The sequence below is a fragment of the Carcharodon carcharias genome, chromosome 11 (genome assembly GCF_017639515.1).
Source record: "Carcharodon carcharias isolate sCarCar2 chromosome 11, sCarCar2.pri, whole genome shotgun sequence".
Taxonomy (NCBI): Eukaryota; Metazoa; Chordata; class Chondrichthyes; order Lamniformes; family Lamnidae; genus Carcharodon; species Carcharodon carcharias.
Window position 1 is genome coordinate 61,813,155 of NC_054477.1, and position 25,614 is coordinate 61,838,768.

Below are 25,614 nucleotides of genomic sequence, written 5' to 3' on the forward strand. Positions count from 1 at the left end.
TTGAAAGGGACAGAGATAGCATATAGAAACATAGAAAATAGGATCATTCAGCTCTTCAAGCCTGCTCCACCATTCATTAAGATCATGGCTGATCTTGTGTTTTGATTTCCACATTCCAATCTAATCCCGATAACCTTTGATTCCCTTGTCTAACAAGAATCTATCTACCTATGCCTTAAAAATATTCAATGTCCCCGCCTCCACCACCTTCAGAGGGTGAGTTCCAAAGTTGCACAACCCTCAGAAAAAAATCTCCTCATCTGTCCTAAAAGGGCGACCCCTAATTTTAAAACAGCGCTCTATAGTTTTGGACTCACCCACAAGAGGAAACACCTTTTGACGTCCACCTCTGTCCTCTATCGCAATGCCATACTCCTGCACTCTCCCCATACCTCTAGATGCCTTTAGAGTCCAGAAATCTATTTCCTTCTTATATTCAGTGACTTGGCCTCCACAGCCTTCTATGATGGAGAATTCCACAGGTTCGCCACCCTCTGAGTGAAGATGTTTCTCCTCAACTCAGTCCTAAATGGGCTATCCCGTATCTTGAGGCTGTGACCCCTTGTTCTAGACCCCATCACAGCCAGAGAAAATATCATTGCATCCAGTCTGTTCATCCCTGTCAGAATTTATGTTTCAATGAGATCTCCTCTCATGCTTCTAAACTCCAGTGAATACAGGCCTAGTTGGTCCAATTTCTCATAAGCAAAAAAGAGCCAAAAACAATATAAGCTAGCATGGTGGCCAGGACGGGTAATTAAGCTGTTACAGATCAACATTGAGGGAGCAGAACAAAAACAGAATTACCTGGAAAAACTCAGCAGGTCTGGCAGCATCGGCGGAGAAGAAAAGAGTTGACGTTTCGAGTCCTCATGACCCTTCGACAGAACTTGGACTCAAGTTCTGTCGAAGGGTCATGAGGACTCGAAACGTCAACTCTTTTCTTCTCCGCCGATGCTGCCAGACCTGCTGAGTTTTTCCAGGTAATTCTGTTTTTGTTTTGGATTTCCAGCATCCGCAGTTTTTTTGTTTTTATCTTTGAGGGAGCAGAAGGTGGGTCTCTTGGAAGACAGGCTTCGGTGAGAATAGGAAATGATCACACTTCTGAAAACAGTTAATCTGCTTCTCTTTTGTTGTAAATTATCCTGCATCTTTAATTCAGTCAAAGGGGATGGGGCACAGATGAGACTTTGCGCTGAATGCTAATGATCCTGTAGCTAGCCAAGAGATGATAGAGATCACTAAACGTGGCTCGGACTGCTTCTCTCTCCTCACCCATAGCTCACGAGCCTTTGCTTGATGCAGCTTAGTTGATCAACTGAGCAGATTGCAGTTTAAAATTATGCTGGAACCTTGCCCCATGGCTCAGAGCATTATTATTATAATATTCAGCATCACTTGCTTGCAATTCATCTGAAGATCCTTTACTGCAGAGTATATTAAAAAGGCTAGGTTTTGAAATGGGTTTCCACAGTCAAAGCACATTTAGTGTAGCACAAATCCCTAGACTAAATTCTCAGATTAGACTTCTTGACCATCTGGAGTAATGAAAATATTACCTGCAACAATTTCTCTTTCCACTCCCACACCATTACTTCTGCAGCCTTGTTGCACCCTTCCCCTCCGTTACCACATTTACATGCAGCCCCTAAGGTTCATCATCCAAAAACACATCAGTTTCCACACCCAATCAGATGACACCAAGATCTACCTCATCACCACCTTTGGCCTCTCCAGTGGCTGATTTGTCACAACGCTTGCCAGACCTTCAGTACTAGATTAGCAAAAATTGCCTCCTCCAGCTCTAGAACTCTCTAGAGATCTCTGTACTTCTTCAATTTTAGTCTGTTGCACATTCCCAATTTTAAAATACCTCCACCTTTTGAGGCCATGCCTTTGGCCCTAAGCTCTAGAATTCCTTCCCTAAACCTTTCCAGCTTTCTACTCTCCTTTAAAAGTCCTTAAAACCTACCACTATGACCAAGCTTTTGGTCACATGTTCCAATGGCTCATGTGTTTCAGTGTTAAAGATTTTGTTTGATAACAGCCTTGTGAAGCGTCTTGGGATGTTTACAAAGTTAAAGGCACCACAAGTAGTTGTTGTCTGAACTCACTAATTAAGTATGGTCATGTGGTTGGGTACAGCAATGGTCCTGACCCTCATGGAATTCCACCCTAACAAAAGTTAACATCTTCAGAACAAGATGGATTAAGGAAAAAATTAGAAGAGAAAAACACTAATCATTGGGTTTGTTGGTCTAAGAGGAATGACTTGGATCTGAACAAAGATATTTTCCCAATTGTTTCCACTGTTCTACCAATAAAATATTTCTAACCATCTTTGTAATTTATAAAATTGTTCATTAGCAATAGTATGCTAGAAAATGTCTCACCCTTTTTGCTTCAATGGCAGTTCAAGTTTAAATATGGTAGCATCATTCACAACTGCTTTATATGCCTGTTTGGAAGACATTTTTCAATGAGACAAATTATTAGGTAATTAAATACAGTAAGTTTTCAATAGTTTTGATATAGTAAACTATGCAACTCAAATAAATTAAAAACAAACTGTTTTAAAGTTATGCAGATTCCAACTATATTAGCCAGGTTGGAACTACTCAACTTAATTGGATTAAAATCCAAAGGCCGACATCAATGAGGGGTATTCACAGTTTGCAACAATAACGCAATTATCTTTTTAAAAAAGCTAATGCCAGCAGTTGAAAGTATTCTGATTTAAAGTTTCCTAATCCTCATTAACATTAAAGCAAAAATCCACTTACTTTATCTCTAGCAGTAAGAAAGCGAGGGTCATCCTGAAATGCTTCTTTTACCAATTTACTAAATCGATTAAACAACGTAAGCAACTGCTCTACATATTTTTCAGAATCCTGTAACATTATAAATAAAATTATTTGATTTATGTTAAAAACCATGTAACAAATACAATGTTCATACTAGCAAACTGTGCTATGGACCTGACATTTGTACTTGAGTATTAACCTCCATCCAGTTGATAAATTGCCAATCTTGATAAGATTATACGCAACACCAAGTGAAATGGAAGTTTTTTTTTATCTAGCTAAGAATCACTATTCTCTAATGGCAAGATGAAAACAGAGACTACAAAAGTGTAAGCAGGCATCCAATTAATTCAGGCAAGTGTACAACTTGGAAGGCACGTGAAAGGAGGAACAAAATCTTAAAAGTGCAACTCAATTGCTAATCTCACTTCCGATGTATTTAACTAAAATTCTGTCACACGGTCTTTTCACGAATTAAATTTATACAGTCATGAAAAATTGAATTATGGATAGGTTTTAGAGGTTTTACAATTTATCAATGGTGAAATTTTGTTTGGTTACAGTGGTGTTATATCAGTGTTTTTCTGCCTTTCTGAAGACTCCTTGCAAAAAGCATTTTCTAACCTTTAAATCACAAAATGTAAAGATTAAGACAGAGTCTCACCAACTCTTTGAACTGTCACTGAAACAATGTGTATCTGTAACCTCATTTTTATGAAAAGTTCACAACAGACATCTTTAAATGATTTTGGTTGAATAGGTTTCTCGATGTGTTTCATAAGTTCCGTTCAGTGAAAGCTGGTGATTCAGTTTCCTATCCATATCTTAGCTATGCTGAGTACCTGATGGGCTAGATACAATGGCATATTTAGTAAACCCAGAAAAGACTAAAGGCAGCAGCAAGTCACCTCAGGCTACTCTTAAGCACCTTCCAGTGGTCACCTTAATGTTATTAAGAATGGGCCAAGAATAAGCTCACTTGCCAGGAACTGATGCAGTGCATGCGGAAATCAGAGAACTTTAGTTAGATGAAGAAGAAAATTTCATATAAATTAGTTTCTTCCAAAACACACAGATCTCAGAGTGCAAACTGTTTTTAATTCTAGGCTTGTATGCAAAATTCTGTAAAATCTACATCTTTTTAAAAATAGGACCAACTTAAAACAACATTTGTTACTCCATCTTCTGTTCTTGACTAAGTAGCAGCAATAAATAGAAAACATGCAAGAGAAATTTTAAAATATCAAAGTGCTGTTCTTCAAACACGTTTGGGGAGAGGCAAAGAGAAAACAGTCCTTCAAGGTTTGAAAATTTTTGAACAATGGTTAAGTACACTAGTCAATAAACTGTGACTCCATTCCCCTCTTATCCTTCCAAAGAACAAAGATTAATCAATATCAAGAGGAGATATTTTGAAATTTCAATTCAATTTTCATCTTTTACTTTTTAAGTGACTGATGTTCATTGACACATCATTTATCCCTTCAGTTCTACATCTAAATACTTACAGTAGTGATAGTTTCTGCAGCTGCCACCATATCTGCTAATCCAGCACTAATAATGTGTTCTTCCAAATCTTTTAACATTGGCTCAATCCCATTTGGAACTTTATCCATCAGTGTAAACATCAAGTGTAGCTCTGCAGAAGTTAATAAATACATTAACATCTAGTGCAACATAAATCATCATTCTATTTGGCCCTGTAAAAGACTGTCTTGTCATTTATCTCTCCTGTCCACCTTATCACAGACCTGCCTTATGTTCATACCCCACCTTTCCCTTGCTCAAAACCTATTACATTTCTAACTTCTCCCAGTTCTGGTGAAAGTTCATTGGCTTGAAATTTTAACTGTTCTCTCTCCACAGATTCTGCCTGACCTGAATATTTCCAGGATTTTCTGTTTTTATTTCAGATTTCCACTATATTCTGCTTTTCAATACCAGACATTAAGTTGTATACGTATATAGTAAGTTTAAAAAAAAAGTTTATTATTTTAATGTGCCTGACAAAGCCAGTTCATTTGTTGAAATCATGAATTCTAAATCAATAAATGTTTATGCATATAAGAGGTCAATAAATCTCAGAAAGCAGACTAATTCAGTTTTATTTAAAACTTTGGTTTATGTGCAGAGTGAGAAATTTTAATGACTACCACATATTTTGAGCAACTAGCTTCATGATTTGTTAACACATTTTGGTTTTAAAGAGGCTGACCAAATTTAAGAACAGTTAAAACTTCCACAGCCTGGTGCAATTGATAAAACACCATCTAACAACATGTTGTCATGCAATTCAAAAAAACATTTAAACTAAAAGGACAAACTGGTCAAGACTGAATTTGTTGTTATGCAATAATTTCATGTAAATAGGGCTACTGAATCTGAACTGTTTTGGATTTAGCTTAGTTAGAATCAGAATGATGGGCATAATCCAAATTTGGCATTGAAAGAATTCAATTGAACTTTGTCTTTAAAAATGACACTCCAGGGCATTGTGCTGCATAAGCACATAGGTGCAGAGTCACAACTATAAAGACATTTTCTAAAGTAAAGAAATGGTATTTTTTCTATATTTGTAGCAATTGGGCAATTTTAGATATGGAAGATATAAATGATTCACTTTTGGCTTGGTCAGAATAAACAGAAGAAAAATGCCCAACTGTTTGACAATCTTAATTAAGATTCTTCATTCATAACTTATTAATTGAGCTGCAGATTTGGAGTGCTCTGAATTTTCAGAACATAACATATAATACTACTTTAAAACAAACTATTATATTTTAAGCAGGTTGCAGACTAAATTCTCCTGGAGAATTCTGACTCAGAAATCCAAGAATAAAAGATATTAGCAAGCTCTAACCCAAAAAGCTGAGTAGTTAGCCAATCTGAGAAGCAAGCTAAAACACATCCAATATGAAAACAAAATGCAGAATAGGCTCAGCCAAATTGTGAATCTCATGTCAAAGCATCTGGCCACGAAGTAGGCTATGGCCCAGACCATTCTAAAGTTTACCAATGGGAAGTCCATTTTGAGAACAAAGCAAAAATGGGCTGTTTGTAATTGTATACGTAAAAGCAAAACAGCAGCTCTAACAAAATATTGTGCATTCTGCAGCAATTTTAATTGAATCATGCAATTAGCACTTTTATAGCTCCTACTCAGCTACAGTTAAACAAATATTTTAATTGGTCATTGTGCAACCATTTGGAATAGCAATCAAGAATAATTTGTAGTTTACAACCTTATTAATACAAACAATCTTCATTCAGTAAAAAATAAACAACGATTATAATTTTACTCACTATCTGTCTCATTACGTTTGATCATGCCTGGGCATTCAGCTAGAATAGTCTCCTTAAATGAAGTCACCAGGGCATTCACACAGCACTCCATGAGCTGAAATGAAACTCTTGCAATTAACACAGTTCCTTCAAACATTCTTTGTTGGAAACAGGACTAAATTATTCAGAGATATTTGCACACCTATGAAAATCCTTTAGGACCATTGAGTTGTCATCACATTCTTTAACTTAATACCATTGCAAAATTCATACACCCAGCTTAAAGTAAAAATAAACTATAAATGAAGAGCAAAAAAAGCAATAATTCTAAGTATAAATTACTTCTGCTTAACTGAATAACTAGTAAGAAATCCCTCCTACATCAATTCCTACAAATGTTGAATTTAGATTCTCTTGTCAAATGATATCTTGAATTATTACATATATTAACCTTTCAACCCATCAATTTAACAATGAAATAAAAAGTGTTAAGTATCATAAAAATGCATTGGCATTTAGTTTATGAAACTAAATACTTGATATTTCAAATTTAAAAACAAAAATTTACAATATCTCCCAAGCAGTCAATATTCAGTTTTCATCATTTCTTTTGGACCTAATGGTTTGGAATTTAAAATTGAATTTCCACTTGAACTTCTACAGAAGATTTATTGGTCCTGTCCCTCACGTTAAAGTTCAGGTATTACGCTTGCTTGTTCTCGTACATGGTGCACAGGAGTGGAGGGAGAGAAAGGAAGAAGAATGCAGTGAATCCAGCCAGGTGCTGATGAGTAGTTATACCAACTGTGAACCAAATATACTTAAATCTGAGCCCCTTGGACTTGGAGTAAAAATGGGGCCATACCAGGGGAAACAAGGATGGAAAACAACAACAACTTATATTTAAATAGCACCTTTAACATAATACAACATCTCAATGCTCTTCACATGACCATTATAAATCAAACTTCAAGAAGATTAAAAGCTCTAGTGAGAACATAGTGAATTTAATTTAAGGCTACAGGCTCGATTGCTGGACGTTTGAAAATTTGTAAGTGACTTGGGGGAAAGTTTACCCCCCAAGATGTTTGTTGCAGGAATTGGAATTAGAAAGCCGTCAGAGGACATGGGTGTTGAAGGATATAATTAAATGATCAGAGTTGGCTTTGTCTGTAATCAAGACAATGGAGCAGAGATGCGAAATCAAATACCACAGCCATGAGTATAAACTGGACAGCTTATATGGAGGGAGGTATTAAGGAATAAGACAGACAAGACCACATTGTCAAAACAACCCACTGGTCCAGGATTATCCTGGGGGTCAAAGATAATTGCCAACACAAAAGGGGCAAACACGCTGTTGGGTGTGTACTATAGGCCCCCAAACAGTCAGGGAAAGACAGAGGATTAAATATGTAATCAAATTTCAGAGGAGCGTAAGAATAATAAGGCAGTAATAGTAGGGGATTTTAGCTACCCAAATATTAACTTGGATAGTTTTAGCATGCAAGGTAGGGAGGGAGCAAAATTCTTAAGTTGCATCTAAGAAAACCTTTTTAGCCAGTACATAGAAAGCCCAACAAGGGAAGAGGCAGTTTTGGACCTAATATCTGGAAAAGAGTCCGGACAGGTGAAAGGCGTATCAGTAGGGGAGCATTTTGGAGACAGTGACCATAACTCAGTTAGATTTAGGATACTCATGGGAAAGGATAAGGTTGGGCCAGGAATAAAAGTTCTAAAGTGGGGAAAGGTTTTACTAAGAAGAGATGCGATTTGGCCCCAGTGGACTGGGAGCAGCTACTTGCAGATAAGAGTACAGGGAAAATATGTTCCCGTAAAGACAAAGTGGGGGACCAAGTCCAGAGGACCCTGGATGTCAAGGGTCATAAAGGTTAGGTTTAAGGAAAAAAGGAGAAGATTATGGCAGATACTGAGGGCTCAATATGGCAGAGTCTCTAGAGGAGTATAAAACTGCAGGGGAAAACTTAAAAAGGAAATTAGGAAAGCTAAGAGAGTGAATGAGAAAGCATTGGTGGGTAGAATAAAAGAAAACCCAAAAGGTTTTTTTTTTAAATTTATAAAGAGAATAACTAGGGAAAGAATAAGGCCAATAAGGGAACCCCAATCTGTGTGTGGACCCAAAGATGTGGGTACCGTCCTCAATTAATACTTTGCATCGGTCTTCACAATGGAAAAGGACGACACAGGTATAAGCATCAGGGTGGAGGACTGTAAAATATTAGAGGAAATTAACAGAGAGAGGAGGTACTAGCAGGTCTAGCAGCCTTAAAAGTGGATAAATCCGCAGACCTGGGTGAGGTATATCCCAGGCTGTTGAGGGAGGCAAGGGAAGAGATATCAGGTGCGCCGGCAGTAATGTTCAAACCTCTCTGGCCACAGGTGAGGTGCCAGAGGACTGCTAATGTTGTCCCATTACTAAAAAAGGGAGGAAAGAATAGACCAGGAAATTACAGGCCAGTCGGTTGGCCCTCAGTGGTGGGGAAGTTACTAGAAAGAATTCTGAGGGACAAAACATATCTGCACTTGGAGAGACATGGATTAATTAAGTGTAGTCAGCATGATTTGTTAAGAGATCTTGTTTGACAAATTTGATCAATTTTTTTGAGGAAGTAACCAGGAGTGTTGATAAGGGTAATGTATTTAACGTGGTCTACATGGACCTTATCAAGGCTTTTGATAAGATCCCTCGTGGCAGACTGTCAGACCTGCTGAGCTTTTCCAGCATTTTGTTTTTGTTTCAGATTTCCACCATCTGCAGTAGTTTGCCCTTATTCTCTGTGACTGTGGTGGATTTTCCCTCGATGTCTCTGCAGCTTTGACATGCTTGGTGGTACTATCCTCCTCTAATGCCTTTTTCCTTGTTGTCTAGTTCAAGCAAAGAGATTTTCCATCTCAATCCCAAATGGCCAGCCCCTTATCTTGAGACTATAACCCTAGCTCTAGACTGTCCAGCCAAGGAAACAGCCTCTTAGTATCAACCCTGTCAACCCCATTAAGATTTTATATGTTTCAATGCGATCACACCTTATTCTTCCAAACTCCAGAGAATACTGGCCCATTCTGTTCAATCTCTCCTAATAGGTGCCAGTTGTGGCTGAGTTGGTAGCACTCTTGGATCTGAGTCAGAAGGTTGTGGATTCAAGTTCCATCCCAGGACTTGAACACAAAAATCTAGGCTGATGCTTCACTGAAGTACTGAGGGATTGCACTTTTGTCAGAAGTGCTGTCTTTACAATGAGATATTAAACCAAGACCCCATCAGCCCTCTCCGAAGGACATAAAAGATCCCGTGGCACTATTTCGAAGAAGAGGGGGGGATTATCCTTTGGTGTCCTGGCCACTTCACATCCCTCAATCAGCATCACAAAAACCAGATTATCTGGTCATTATTACTTTGCTATATATGGGAGCTTGCCACACTTCCTAGGTCACAACTGTGGCTACATGTCAAAAGAACTGGCTGCAAAGGGCTTTGGGACGTCCTGAGATTATGAATGGTGCTATATAAATTCAAATCTTTTTCTCCTCTTTCACAGGACAACCCTCCCCCTCCAGGAATCAATCTAGTGAACCTTCATTGCACCCTCTCCTAGCCAAGGATATCCTTCTTTAGGTAAGGAGACCAAAACTGGACAAAAAGTTGCAGGTGTGATTTCACCAAAGCCCTATATAATTGCAGCAAGACATCCTCACTCATACACCCCTATCCCCTTGCAATAAAGAATGGCATGTCATTTGCCAATGGTACAGTGAGGAAGTACAAAGCACAAGTCAGTTATTTCTCCACAGGATGAGGAAAGTGCCCCATACCACCTCAAATTACAGTGGTCCAGGTTCACATGCTACACTCCAGAATAATAACTGGTTTATGCTTTGCACTTCATGTTCTTCCATCAAGCAACAATGGTAAGTGTTCCACTGCAGAAACCTAGAGAGCAATTTAACAGGATACGGTGAGTGTACATCAGAACGAGCCCAAGAAAATGCAGGAGAAGAAAAAGCAGAACAATGTGGAGATACCATAAAAATACATAATTTGTGTCTCCAAGAGAAATACTTACAGCCTGAACAGAGTTGCATTCTCGTCTAGTTTCTAAATATCGAAGTGCCCTCTTCTCCTCCTCTTTTAATTTAGCATCTGCCTTTAAAAGAGATTTTACTTATGTTTAATATAGCTCAATTTTATTTTCTTCTCCCTTCCCACCTGTACAGTTTCATTGATCCATGAATACCTCACCTAAGCAATAATTATGTGTGAACCTCCATTTACAATGCCTGCTACAACCTTTGGAAAACTGATAACCAAATATGCATATTTACAACAGGCGTTACTGAGTAATAGACAGGAGAAGGAAGTCCTGTATGACTGTCCCTTTCCGTACTTGAAGGTATGCATGGAGGTTAAATGTACAGCTAGTTCTGACACCCTGAGGTCAATCCTATTATATTAAAACTGGCATGCTTTTCTTTTAAGAATTATTTTCAAATTATGCCATTACTGTATTCAGAAATAATGGTATTTCATATGTTGTGTTTGACTTACATATTTCATGTAATTTTGTACACCATTTTGTTGCAAGTAAGATGGGGCCTGTGTCCTGTAGAACCGCTCCGTTGAATCTAAATAAGCCTTTTCAAAATTATCACGATAAATTTGAAGCTTGTCTTCTGGGTTAGAACATAGGTTGACTGCAATTAAAGAAAAGAACCTCGTAAAGGGATGTCTTAGTTGGTAACTTTTGCAATATTTTTATAAAATAAAAACAAAACTTGCCACAATTAAAACGGATACCAAAAAAACAACTTTGATGGGTATTCTTTTCTCTTTGTCATGCATACATTTGTGACTTGCAAAGAAAAGCAGGCCTCAATTTGTGACTGCAACCTCAGACCCCCAGCTATAGCTGTTATTCTCTCTACTGAACCTACTTTGATCAGGGAAAACAGCTATCTGTGCATGTACTTAATTGCTTGCATGAACCAGTTCCAACTGCCAATTCTTTTTAAACATAGAGAAGTGTTAACAAGTTCTATGGCCTAGTTTTGGAGCATTATCTTCAAACAAATTTGGGGAAAGTAACTCCAATAATTAGACCACATAACCATGAAGTTTACCTTTAAATAGCAATAACCAAAATTTTCTAAAAGTACACTTAAGCAACTGACATATAAAACTCTATAACTTGAGCTAGCCAACATTCAATCCCTTGTACATACTTTGTCAGTTTCAGACAGTTCTTTATTTCAAAGGAGCATTGTTAATCTAGGAGAGATACTTTACTTACAATAGAATCTTACCATATGATTCTCTGACACCAATGACCAACTGTGAATCAAAAGCTTCTCCTAGTCTTTCAGCATGAACTAACTTCATAGCACTATCTTGAAGGCGATTCTTAATATTTGAGAAGATTGACTCATTCCAGGTATCGAGCATAAGCTGAAAGAATTAAAGCTCAGTCTGTAATGAAGAATTTTTTCAGTTCTATTTTAATATACTGTTGCATATTAAAATGTTGATCAGTTTGCATTTTCAAAAGCATTGAAAACTTCTGTTTGGTTTTGTCAATGGTAAAACAAATTTTAAAAGGCATTATCATTTACCTGCAGTACCTATTATAGCAGAAGTGGCACTGTGACAAGAATTTTAACATTGTAAGAGTCAGCCATACAACCATTAGCTAAAGGTAACCTTAATTGTTTCAGTGAACTGACTCAGAGTGAGTATTGAGCTCTACCGGACACACTAGCAGGTCACAACGAATGCGTAATCTCTTATTACAGTGCCTCCATGTAAGGACCAGAGCAAATTACATTATGATAATTAATGCAAAAATTAAAACGTACATGAGATTACCTCCTCACTGTTCCCTGCATGTCATGTGAATTCCATCCACCTAGCAATTCTATGTTGCCCACCCATTAAGAATTCCAGCTAGATATGCAATAATGTTGTAATAAACTTGATTTTTAAGAAGGTCCTTATTAATATACTGGTTAATAGACTCATGGCTAGACTACATGGAATCAGGAGACACGTAGCAAAACAAAAAGACAGACTTGAATTTATGTAACGCTTTTCACAACTGCCATAAAGCACTTTATAACCAATGAAGTACGTTAAAAGTAATGTGGGAAACACAGCAGCCTATTTACGGACAGCAAACTCTCATAAACAGCAATATGATAATGACCAGAAATTGGTTTTAGCGATATTGATTGAGGAATAAATATTGGCTAGGAAACTATGGATATCTCCCCTGCTCTTCTTCGAAATAGTGCCATGGCATCTTTTGCATCCAACTGAGCAGGCAGACGGAGCCTCAATTTAACATATCAACCGAAAGAGGACACCTCCAACAGCGTAGCATCCCTCAGTAGTACACTGGAGTGTCAGCCTGATTTGTGTTCAAGTCCTGGAGCAGGACTGATTTGTATTCAAGTCCTGGAGCAGGACTAGAGCCCAGATCCTTATGAGACAAGTGTGCTAGCAACTGAGCCACAGTTGACACAGAACAGATAGCAAACTGGCTACAAAACAGAGTCAGGGCTAAAAGCAGAATGTACAAAGTGGTGTTCCAGAGCAATTAGTGCTGGAATCACTTGCTGCTCAACACTTGCATAATGATTTGCACTTGGGAATTGAATGAACACTTTCAAAATTGGTGGGTGGCACCAAACTGGGGAGTATAAAACTGAAGACGGCTGCAACAAAATACAAGACGTTAAGAAATTTTAAGAAATAAATTGCAAATTAATTTCATATTGTTAAATGAAAAATTATGCATTTGGTAGAAGGAATAAGGAAGGCATCTACTCTTTTGAAAACGAGAGTCCAAATATTGTAAGAGAATCAAATTGGTACACATTCATTAATCATTAAAAGTAGCATCATCACTTTTAACTACATCATTAAAATGTACAAACCAAGCACTGGAGTTAATCTTTAGAAGAACAGAATCGAAAAGCAGGGAAGGTATGTTAAACTTGAAAAGGACTTTGGTTAGACCACATGGTCCAGTCTTGGTGCCAAAATGCAAACAGGGTATCGAGGTACTGGAGAAGGTGCAAAAAAGAATTAAGGTAATACCAGAACCAAGAGAGCTCTTTTCTCTAGAAAATAGATCTTCAAAATTATGAAAGGGTTTATCTGGATAGATACAGAGAAGGTGTTTCTACTTGTGGATGGGGCAGTCCAAAAATGGGACATAAATACAAGATAGCTATTAATAAACCCATTAAAAATTCAGGAGAAACTTCTTTACTCAGAGTGATTAGAATGTAGCATGACATGCAATAGTTGAGGCAAATAGAGTAGGTGCCTTAGTTTAACTAAGTGAGGGGAAAAGGAACATAAAGAGATGCATATAGGGTTAAATAAAGTTGGGAGGGAGGACATCCATGTTTCCATCTATTTGACTAGTACCCTGATGATCACAGAGCCTAATTTAAAATCGAGGGTGGAACTAGATGTGCAAACCCTGAGGTCCAATTATACACCACCCTTGAACCCCTTTCCACCCCAAGGATGCACTAGGTCTTCACTCCACGTGCAACCCCTTAAAAGGCCAACCAGTATAAAATAAAATATATAAAAAAGGACAGAATTTATAACTTTCATATGGAAAGTGAATTATATCTGTATGTACCGGTCTATCTATTCCCTCACCCTCTAATCAAATTTCAGCTATGGTTATAATGGTCTTGACTTCCCCATATGCAACTTGATGGGAGATTGACTGTTAATACATTAACAAACCTTATATCGGTTAACAAGTCACCTACAGAGAACCTTACTTTCTTCAATCCAACAAATCTGGCCCCTTGTGCATCCTGCAATTTCCATTGCACCACTATTGGCAGCCATGCCTTCAGCAGCCTAAAACAAGTTCTGGCCTTCCCTCCCTACCTGTCCTCCTTTAAGATACTCCTTAAAACTTTTCTTTGATTAAGCTTTTGCATCTGTCCTAATATTTCCTTATGAAATTCAGTGCAAAATTTTGTTTGGTAACCTTCCTTCAAAGCACAGACATTTTACTACAGCAAAGGTGCAATAAGTACATATTACTATTTAGTGATGCTGATAAAGGGATAAATATTGACCAGACCACTAAGAGAGCTCTTCTGCTCTTCTTCAAAATAGAGCCACAAGATTTTTTTTTACGTCCACCTAAGCAGACAGACAGAGCCTCAGTTTTTTTTTTAATTCATTCACGGGATGTGGGCTTCACTGGCTGGGCCACCGCTAGTTGCCCTTGAGAAGGTGGCAGCCCACGTCCCATGAATGAATAAAAAAAACTTTAACATTGCATCCGAAAAATGGCATCTCTGACAGTACAGCATTTCTTCAATACCTCAGCCTAGAATATATGCTCAAGTCTCTTGAGTGAGCAGTGAACACAATCTTCTGACTCAGATGAGTGTTATTAAGACTGACACCCCAATTAAAGTTAGACAGGTTAAATCATACTCTATAAATATTTAGTTTGAATTAAAATGGTTTCCAAATCTCAAACTATCTTGAATTATCTTAATGGATATTTAATAAAATGTGTTTTGGATCCAATTAAAATAACACAGCAATGTATATACCCAAAACAAAAACAGAATTACCTGGAAAAACTCAGCAGGTCTGGCAGCATCGGCGGAGAAAAGAGTTGACGTTTCGAGTCCTCATGACCCTTCGACAGAACTTGAGTTCGAGTCCAAGAAAGAGTTGAAATATAAGCTGGCTTAAGGTGCTTATATTTCAACATTTTCTTGGACTCGAACTCAAGTTCTGTCGAAGGGTCATGAGGACTCGAAACGTCAACTCTTTTCTTCTCCGCCGATGCTGCCAGACCTGCTGAGTTTTTCCAGGTAATTCTGTTTTTGTTTTGGATTTCCAGCATCCGCAGTTTTTTTGTTTTTATCAATGTATATACCCAGCTTAGTATGAATAAAAGTTACTTAATAGTTCACACGTTGGCTTGTATTCTTTATATGCACAACTGGTTGCACCAAACATGCACACAGAAAGCCAAAAAATGTCAAAACTTGTACACATTTGCACTACATTTCAGTGAATCCTGTATAAAACTTTTGTATAATTAAAATGTTTATAAATGCACATTATTACTGGCATGCAAATAAACCTGGGTTTAAAACAGAAACATTCATGGCAGTGGAAGGCAAATCTATCAAATAAACTGAAGCGGGCAAGTATAAAAATTAGATTTGCCATGGCATTGCTCAAGGGCAATGAGGGGTCCTGAGCACAGTTATGATGATTATCTGCCAACATACCATGCCACTGCTAAAATACCCCGAAAGAGAATCCAGCTCATTGCAGCTGCTTGTAACAATTCTGAAGTGATCTAATAGTATGCCAAGTATCTGTTAATGTCAGGCTCTAGGAAGGTCAAAACCCTGAACAAAGCAGTTGCTTTATTCCTGTAAGGCTGTTTTGAAAATATGTGACTTGCAAGTGTAACAGATGGGCATCAGTCCCAGAACCTTCACTATATAATACTTATTACCTGATCTTCTGTGGCATTGCTCATGGCAAGTCAGGTGATATGTTGCATAAATGGACAGCAGAACTGTATTCTAAAAAGTATAATGCATTATTCAGCTAATACAATACAGATGCATCCCTTTAAAGTCATGTTGAGTAAAGTCATGATGAGTAAAACAGAGAATTTTAGGATACAATAACAGTTACCTTGCAGTAACCCAAGTAATAAATGAATGTACAGCTACGTACCTTTCTCACAATACTGTCCTCTACATTGGATTTCTTATTACTGCCCTGTTTGCCCATTAAAGTTATCTCTAATTGGCAGAACGGTTTGGGCAAGATATCGCACTGTGTGAAGAATTTCCGCCATTCTGCAATATAGGCTTTCAGTAAAGCAGTGTCATCCTGGTGACTCAGCACCCTCTGGGGGGGGGGAGAAAAAAAACAAATCTCATTCAGACCAGAACAAATTGCCAGCATCGACAGGATTGAGCTTTTCTATCATTTACATTAGGTGGGATACCCGCCCGGGCACTGGGAGGGACGTGAGCCGGAGCTTGCGCCCTCACACCAGGAGGGAAGAGAGTCAAGCAAGCAAGCGAATGGGCACCAGCAGTGAGTGAGCGCGCACATGTGCTGGCGGTCGACAGGAGTGAGCGCATGAGTGCGCGAGCGCATGCGCTGCGGGAGTGATTGAACATACGATTGCGTGCACGCGGCTGGAGTGTGAGCGAGCGTGTGAAGTGAGTGAGCACGTGCGTGTGCACCCGAGGATAGCAAGTGCTTGCACCTTTCTCGTAGTTGCAGTTTTCTCACTTACACACACAGTGGGTAAAGGTGAGTAGAGCACCCGGAGACTTAAGTGAGTCGGCACACACACACTGACCCTCTCTGGTCATTTTTATTAATTACTTTTTTAAAAAATTAACAGTTTATTGTTATGACATTGCTTTATTTTTGCTGAGCAACTGTTTATTTTTTGAAATTCAGTTTAAAGTTGTGCCAATCCTTATCTTACTGAAATTTGCTCTTTGATCCCTTAAGGGAGAGAAAAATTGAAATGTGCTCTCCACACACACACACCCCCCACCCCACCACTCCCCAAGCGAAAAGGTTGGATAAGCCTGATCTAGACAGTGAAGCTTAACACTCTTCAGACTTATAATCCTTTCTGAACAGTTATTACAAGTAACAAACTATTGAAACACTTTGATGCTTACACTATGTCTTTTGAGACAGATGGTTGCCAGACATAGTAAGAGAACCCAAGATAATAATGATGGTTGGGGGAGTACAGGGAATATAGGTAGTCCTGCTGATGATCAACGCCTCAGATGTGGAAAGGCCATGAGAAAAAGGAGAAGCTGCAAGAGATAGGGATCAAGGGGGTGGTCATGGGTGGGGCAGTTTACATGAAGGTTGGAGGAATAAATGAGGATTCAGAGGAGAGGATATTGATTACAATTTTGTTTTTTCATTGCTGTGCTGTATTATCTACTTGTATTTACTCAGAAGATGCAAAAGGGCATGATGAGCATCCACTGTGATTTTTAGTGAATATGCTACAATTAGGGATTAGTTGTTAAATCTGAACATGCCAACCTTAGTATGTCATATATGTAAGAGTACTTCAGTATTTTGGGCTGCTTATGCAGCAGAACTCTGCATGTAAGCCCCCAGATGTCAGTAAGGAGGACTTTGCAGGGTGGGCAGAGCTGGCATTGCCATTATCATTTCCAGTGTCTAGGTCGATTAAGGGCATTCCATCTTGTAGACTTTGTAGCGGTTTGATGCAACTGAGTGACTTGGCAGGCCATCTCAAAGGGCATTTATGAGTCAACTACATTGCTGTGAGTCTGGAGTTACATGCTGGCCAGATCAGATAAGGATGGCAGATTTCCTTCCCTAAAGGACATTAGTGAACCAGATGGGTCTTAATGACAATCAACAATGATTTCATGGTCACTGTTACGGAGGCTACCTTTTTAATTCCAGATTTATTAACTGAATTTAAATTCCACCAGCTACCATGGAAGGGTTCAAACCCTTGTCCCCAGAGCATTAGCCTGGGCCTCTAGATTACTGGTCTGGTGACATTACCACTATGCCACTGTCTCCCCTACATGTTTACTTTTGCTACTTTTTTTTTTTTACATACTTGTAAAAGCTCTCACAATCTTTTTTATATTTCTGGCTGGTTTTCTCTCATATCTATTTTCACCCTTATCACCAACTGTTGGTCATATTTTGCTGGTAGTTAAAACTCTCCCAAGCTTACAACGTTTGGTAATATTATAGCTTCTTTTAATCTAATACTATCCTTAACTTATTTAGTTAGCCATGGATGTCTCTCTTTTCTCAGTTTTAATTTCTCAATGAAGTGTAAATATTATCAGAGGGCCTATAAACTGTTCCCACCAACATTTTCTGATCAGTGTTCCTTCTAACTTCTCTTTGTTGTGCATAGTTGGTTTGTGGCACTGTGTGGTCCCTTTAAGATTGATGTGCATCAGTTTGTTCCGTGTGACACATTTCCAATTACATTGTGCAGCTTAGAGTGAACATCCTTTTTGATCCTTGTTATTTCTTATCTCCACCCATTGATTCTACTTCCTGCCCTTCCAAGCCATGATCCATACTCACTATTGTCGTTATGTCATCCTTTATTATCAAAGGTACCTGGCTCCTTTTCCATTTTGTTGGTCTTCTTGAAGCCTCAAATACCCTGGAATATTTAGTTCCTAACTTCTGGTCATACAACCAAGTTTCTGTAACAGCTATTAGATCAAACCCATTTATGTTTATTTGTGCTATTAAATCATTTATCTTGTTTCAAATGCTTTGTGGATTCAGATGAAACATCTTTAATTTTAATTTAACTATTTTCTGTGATTTGACCTTGCTTACTGATGCCTTAATACTATTGAATGTTTTGTTTTCCTGTTAAATATCTTTACCCAAAATGCTCCCATCTGTGCTCTTGACTTTCCTTTTCAAATTTATCCTTTCTGTTGAATCCTCCATCGTCCTTTTTCAATTTAAAGGTCTGTCCACTACCCTAGTTATACAATTTGCCAAGACACTGGTCTCAGCCCAGTTTAAGTAGAGCCAACAACAGAACAGCTTCCTGTTTCCCCGGTACTGGTGCCAGCACATGAACTAAATCCCCTATCTCTGACACCACTCTGAGCCACCCATTTATTTTTCAGATATGTTTTACCCTTTGCCAATTTGCCTTTGGTTCAGGTAGTCTGGCAACCATCTGTCTCATGAGACAATGGTTTGTGCCTTGAAAGTCAATCTGTGTTCAGTAAAACTGGAGAGAAACTTCTCCAGGACACAAGCCTGGGCAGAATTTATGGAGACTTTGAGCTGTCCAAATGTCAGGGTCCTCCTCTCAACCTCCCTGGTTTTGTCCAAAGGGATTCAGAGGATAGTCCAAAGAACATTATCTTCGAAGTTCTGCTTTTATAATTTGGACCTTAGCCCTTCAGATCCCTCCCACTCCCACCACACCCTCAGCAGAAACTCATTCTTCCTATGTCATTGTTTCCTATGTGGACTATGACAACTAGATCCTTGCCCTCCAACTCCAAGTTCTTCTCCAGCTGTGGGGAAACATCCTTGACTTTGATACAAAACAAGAAGTACAACCTTCGATAATCTCGGTCGCTACTGCAAAGAACATCTATCACTGACTATGCCATCTTCTAGCATGATCACATTCCTTTTCACCCGCACCATTAAATGGTGCCTCTTGTACCATTGTGCCATGGTCAGTTTGCTTATTCCCTGCAGACGTTGCAGTCATCCACACAGGCATCCAGAACCTGATACCTGTTGGATAATAGCAAAGGTCGAGGTTCCTCCAGCACTGTGCCTCACGGTCACACCCTCCTGTCCCTGACCACTAACCAGACCTGTACCACTTCCTAACCGGTATTGCGATGCCCTCCACAAACTTCAACGCGCTTTGCTGCTGCACACTGTGACCCTTGTATAACCTTGTTTTAGTTCTTTAATTAGTCTATGTATTCAAGCAACTTAGATTTTCCTTTTTCATCTTTTAACTAAGTACTGATCTTAGTAAATATTATTAAATATCTGCCTGCAGCACCATTCACTAGAAATATTGGAGGCAAAAAGCAGCACCTCCTTGCCCCTCTGCACCAAATTTCCAACCTTCATAATCCACTTGAGATGCACTGTTCTGTGCCCACTATGCACTCTACGTGCTTCAGTATAGTTAACAAAAATATTCAATACACAAATACTTTTCTTAAAAATTCAGACTTACAGCTTGAGCTTGTTTGATAAAATCTAGAATGTCTTCTTTGAGAGCCTGATGAATTTTTGCTGGGCCCTTATCATCCCAGAGACAGACAGCATGAACATCTCTATGACAAAACAACAGTATTTCCAATGTAAACTTCTGTACAAACACAAGAGACATTAGCTTCAACAAAAGTAAAGCACAACATATCTTGAAGTGATTTGTTTAATGCACATGAGACTTATGTTGATTTTATTTTTAGATTTGAAAATGATACAATGCTCTAAATAGGAAAACAAAAGCAGCTGTGAACTAAAACCAATTTTTGTAAAGAATGAACTACAAAAAATCTGAATCTTATCAAATTCAGCCAGATTAGTGCATGGTCTGGTTGAGTACAAATAAAAATCTAATAATTCTACACTGTTTCCAAATGGAATAGCATATCAACTTAACTTACTGATCTTGTACAAGGCTATAAGCAGTTAGGGTAAGAGTCTTGCAAGTTTGAGGAGTTGTGATGTTGTCATATCACAAGAGCAAAGCATTGAGGTTTGTCAGCATCTGAACTGTGACACTATATTAAGAGTCACAACAAGCTTCAATTAGTTCTATAATCTCAGGTTTCATTTGTACTTTTAATGGAAGGACAGTCAGAATACTTTGCTAAAGGCTATGGATATTTGGTCTTAATTAATTTTACGTAGACAACGGAAAACCACCTATCAAAACAACAGGGTTAATTTTACACTCTTCTGTCTGATTTTAGGTAGCGAGGCAGGAGATGAAAATCAGAAATAGGGTTCCCACCAGTTTCCTATCACTTTCAGGATTCCAATCAGAAGTAATGGTGAGGATCCCAAATATCTGAACACCAAAGTCAGAGGATTGGTGAAATGTCACAGGGCTTATTTTCTAATATTTACACCAATGCAATGTGGGGTGCTAGCAACACATTGTTATTGCCTGGGATCAGAGGGTTTAAAATCAGAGTGTAAATAATCACAATGCAATCAATTATTTTCCCTGGCATCTCAAAATTTAAATTTTAGTCTATACTGCAGGCTTCTTTTCATCTGCTCCAGAGGCAGCAGGCCTCATTAAAACAGTTGGTATTCAGGGTCCGCTGCAGCAATTGCGCTCAAATCCTATTTGCGCTCCCTTCACCAATCTCTGAAACAACCTATTCATTCAAAAATTTAAATGATTCTTACCCCAGGAAATTGGCTGTTATCATGGACAGGCTGTTGGGGCAGCCAGAAGTGCAGCACTACTGAACAAAAATCTGCCTCAACATTTTTATGATCTCAGTGAGACTTTTCAAGTAATTCAGATACTTACGAAAATAGGTCAAACCATTGCTGCTTTGTCACAGATTCCTGCCGTAACAGCTTTAGAACAATGGGCCGCATAAGGTCCCATTTGTCCTCAAACTGGAGGGAGCCTTTATTCTGAAAGAAATTAACATGAGGAGTGGCATTAATTAATTAAGGCATTAATATCAATTTGATAACCTGTATCAATGCTTACTCATTGATTGATATTTTAGAGAATGCATGATGCCAGAGATGCTAAAAATGTATTTGCGTACAAATTCACATTACAGTCCAACAGGTTCTAAATGTATTTATCCAAAGTCACTCCAACTCCTGCTACAAACTCCATAGGAGCAGGAGTAGGGATAGGCCATTCAGTCCCTTGAACCTGGTCCAGAGACTAGTGATCAACTCTATTTCTTTCCCTGGATACTTGCCAGGCTGAACTAGACCATTCAATCTTATTGCCCTGTTGCACCCTGAACTCAGCTTCCAACCTTAGTGATGAAGGGGAAATAAAGACTAAGATTATGTAAATAAAAGCAAAATGCGGCGGATGCCGGAAATCTAAAACAAAAACAGAAAATGCAGACAAAACTCAGCAGGTCTGACCGCATCTTTGGAGAGAGAAAAACAAAGTTAATGTTTCAAGTTCATATGACCTTTCTTCAGAGCTGAAGAGAATTGGAAGTGTGATGAAATTTATACTGTTTAAGGGGGGTGGGGCAGGTGGAGCTGGATAGAAGGCCAGCAATAGGTGGGGACAAAGGAGAAATTGGCAAAGATATCATAAACTAAAGGACAAAAGGGATTGTTAATGGTAGTGGTTAGTGCTAAAAAAAATGTTAATAGGGGCATAAAGGTAAGAAAGCAGAATGTGATTATAGTAGAACAAGGATGGCATTGTGTGAAAGAACAATATAGAACAAGTGACAAACTGCCCTGTAGGGGATGGGGAAGGGGGCAGTGGTGAGGGGGAAAAAAGGATAGAAAATGGGATAAAAGAGGGGATAAAACAACAGATAATTTTACTTTTATTTTAATTCATTTAAGTGGACAAAAAATAAAAATGAATTTAGAGGGAAGGGGATTAAAAAAGGGGGTGAGGATGGAGGAGAGAGTTCATAGTCTGACGCTGTTGAACTCAATGTTAAGTCCAGAAGGCTGTAAGGTGCCTAATCGGAAGATGCTGTTCCTCCAGTTTGCGTTGGGTTTCACTGGAACATTGCAGCTGGCCATGAATGGACATATGGACACAAGAACAGGATGGTGTGTTGAAATCACAAGCGACCAGAAGTTCTGGGTCATGCTTCCAGACAGACCAGTCTACATTTGGTCTCACTGATGTAGAGACAACCACATTGGGAGTAGCGGATGCAGCAAACCAAACTGAAGGAAGTGCAAGTGCTGCTTTACCTGAAAGGTGTATTTGGGCCCTTGGACAGTGAGGAGGGAGGAGGTAAAGGGGCAGGTGTTGCATCTTCTGCGATTGCATGGGAAGGTGCTGTGGGAAGAGGATAAGGTGTTGGGGGTGATGAAGGAGTGGACTAGGGTGTCCCGGAGGGAATGGTTCCTATGGAATGCTGACTGGGGGGTGAGGGTGGTGGGAATGGGAAGATGTGTTTGGTGGTGGCATCATGCGGTTGCGGAATATGATCCTGAAGTATGATTATGTACTTCAATCTCCGTAACATTACAAAACATCAGGACATTCTGTCTATTGTACATCAAGGGCATTCTGTAAATATTGTTCCTGTTGTCCATCACCTCTGTCCTTACTGGCCCACTAGTCCCCAGTGCTTCAATTTTAAGTTTTCAAATTCACATCTCCCAAGGCCTTGCCCTCATCTCTAACCTCCTTCAGCACTAGCCCCTCTCCCACCAACTCTATTCCTCCAAATCCAGCCTGTTGTGCACCCCCTTCCACTCCAGCAGTGATGCCCTTCCTTCAGCCAACCAAGTCTCACACTTTGGAATTCCCTACTTGAACCCCTTCATCTCTCCACTTCCTTCTCATACTTCAGGACTCTCCTGAAAACCTGATCGATCTGACTTTTGTCTATATCTCCAAAGCTTTCTTTGAATTATCATCAGTTTTCCTCACACCTCTCTAAAGCACCTTGCAACAATTCTTCGCTTTAATGATGTTTTAAAGATGCAAATTGTTACGGGGTTAATTAGCATGAAAGAGTTGTCAAGTGTCAGATTGATCTAGTGGGAGCATCCCTGCCCCTAAGACAGAAGGTTATGAGTTCAAGTTTCACTGAACAATACTGAATTTAAGCCCTATTAAAGATTTTTAAAAATCGCCTGCATGCACAGTTATTGGATGATAATTCAGACAACCTGTTTAAAGGTTGGATAAAATTATTTTTTAAACCATATATTACAGTGCTTGTAGTCTTACTTTGTTTTTCCCCTCTGAATTTATTTTTAGCTGCACAAAGTTAATGTGCTGGGAATAGCAAGTTTAAACTTATACTCTATATCTCCCATGGTAGATTGTGTTGTGCAATTTATTTCTTGAGCAACCATTAGAAAAAAGATAATTTCAATAGAAATCATTATTACTAATATTTTCCACAATTAACTTGAGAACCACGAGGTTAAAACAGCATTTTAAAATCAGAGAGAACAATTTTCAACAAGAATGGCTTTGCAAAAAAAAACAAAACTTTGTCAGTTCACATCTCCTCCATCATGGATGCTATTAATACCCCGACAATGCACAGCAATTTGAAGAGCAGGTCTATAGTAGCTAGACATTAGGTTTGTCATACAATTCGTTTGTAACTGTCCATCCTGAGATACGTAACCATCTAATTTACTTTCTCCCCATGAGGGAAGGAAGAAGCTGACCTCTACTTCAGAATTCTCCAAAATGATCTAGACAAAACCAGGATGGGAAACTGAAATGCACCACTCTAAAATTTATTGTTCAAATAATTCACATTCCATAGATTACAAAAGGAGAGCAGCATGTCTCAACATTCAATTTATCAGAAACTAGGTTTAGGTTACAAGATACAAGATGCATAGTCAGTTAGGTATCCAAAGCCTTAACTCCAGAACAGCTAATTTATGAAACTAATTTAACACTGAGTAATTGATGTAAAGTGCTGTCAAATCCCGTGACTCCCTTCAGACGAACTCCAGTTCTACCTAATCTATAAATATTACAATTATGTAAATTGGCAATATCTGAGAATAACTCCAAACCTACATGATTAATTACAACATTTATCATCTTTTTATTCAAAAAAATATGAGGAAGAGTTATGATATTCACCAATAAAATGCACTGGCCTGGACTTGCTCTCAACAGTGAAGGAATGGTGCTCACTGTTTACATTATTGACAGGTACCCACAAACCTTTTGCAGTTTGCTAGCAGAGATTACGTCTAATCTATCTTTCTTTCTCACTGCATTGCCCTCTAAAGGAAGCCTGTGGTGTATGAGCAACAAAGGAACAGTGTGGCTCTTCAACCACATTGAAAAATCCTCTTAGATGCATCCAAGCCAGGACGTTTAAAGCCAAAAATATAAATTAGATTTAAATTTATATACATAGGAAGTGAAATAAAGATTGGAAAATACAGATTGACTTAAGGGAGGGATGAGAGACAGACAAGTAGTAAATCTAACTTTCTCCTGAGGATATGAGACAACACTTGTACATTTAATTTTTTTTTAGTGCCAGAGAGGTTGTTCATAGTAAATAGCATACTATTAAAATTCACTTACTCCAGCAGGCACCAGCCCTAACTTTTTCAGCCATTTTTAGTGTGGGACTAGTGAGCAGGTATGGGAAGTTCATGTTGTTGTAGTATTTTCAATGCCTTTGAATGATAAATCCATCGACGGGGAAGATAACAGCATGCCCTAAGAAGCAGCAGGGTCTCTCTAAATGCAACGTTTCCGGATTTCCATGTTTAACCACACATGTGCAAGCTGCAGAAGTTGTTGATAGATTTCCTCCAAACCCACGAGCACCAATAGCTCCACCATTATACGCATCTCTAATTCTGGACCATTGTGATATCATATCTAACCTAATCATTTGGTGTATAACTGGGAGGCGATTGCTGTGTGCCATGCAAGAGATCAATGTAGATTAGTTAGGTTGAGACTGAAAGTTTCAATACAAGTCTACCATTTATGCATTTACTGTTTTTGGAGTGTTATATTTATTTAAACTTACTTCTATTACTGAACAGCCAAAATGTAGTTGTTTAAATTTGTTTATTTGATGCATAAATTGAGCTGGTTTGAAGCCTTAATACGTTAGTTTATTAACTGATCACTGAGCAGATGTAGTCTGATCAGCTTTGTCACAGGAAAAACCTGCTAAAACAGTATTACTCAAAGTAAAATTTAATCTGGGGCTACAAGAGGTGAGAAAGGGGAGTTTAAGCTCA

General features: G+C 38.6%; 1 protein-coding gene across 1 annotated transcript in view; it reads right to left on the minus strand.

Moving 5' to 3' along the window:
• Positions 1 to 25,614, minus strand: part of LOC121283977 (cullin-5) — a 68,542-nt gene that overhangs the window by 31,055 nt on the left and 11,873 nt on the right. Inside the window, exons 2-11 of the mRNA XM_041198841.1 lie at positions 21,221 to 21,330; positions 19,904 to 20,003; positions 15,853 to 16,029; positions 11,406 to 11,547; positions 10,651 to 10,796; positions 10,169 to 10,249; positions 6,108 to 6,201; positions 4,313 to 4,443; positions 2,784 to 2,891; positions 2,394 to 2,458 (exon numbers count right to left, since the gene is read on the minus strand). Coding sequence (XP_041054775.1) covers positions 2,394 to 2,458; positions 2,784 to 2,891; positions 4,313 to 4,443; positions 6,108 to 6,201; positions 10,169 to 10,249; positions 10,651 to 10,796; positions 11,406 to 11,547; positions 15,853 to 16,029; positions 19,904 to 20,003; positions 21,221 to 21,330 — 1,154 coding nt within the window. The remainder of the gene's footprint in view (positions 1 to 2,393; positions 2,459 to 2,783; positions 2,892 to 4,312; positions 4,444 to 6,107; positions 6,202 to 10,168; positions 10,250 to 10,650; positions 10,797 to 11,405; positions 11,548 to 15,852; positions 16,030 to 19,903; positions 20,004 to 21,220; positions 21,331 to 25,614) is intronic.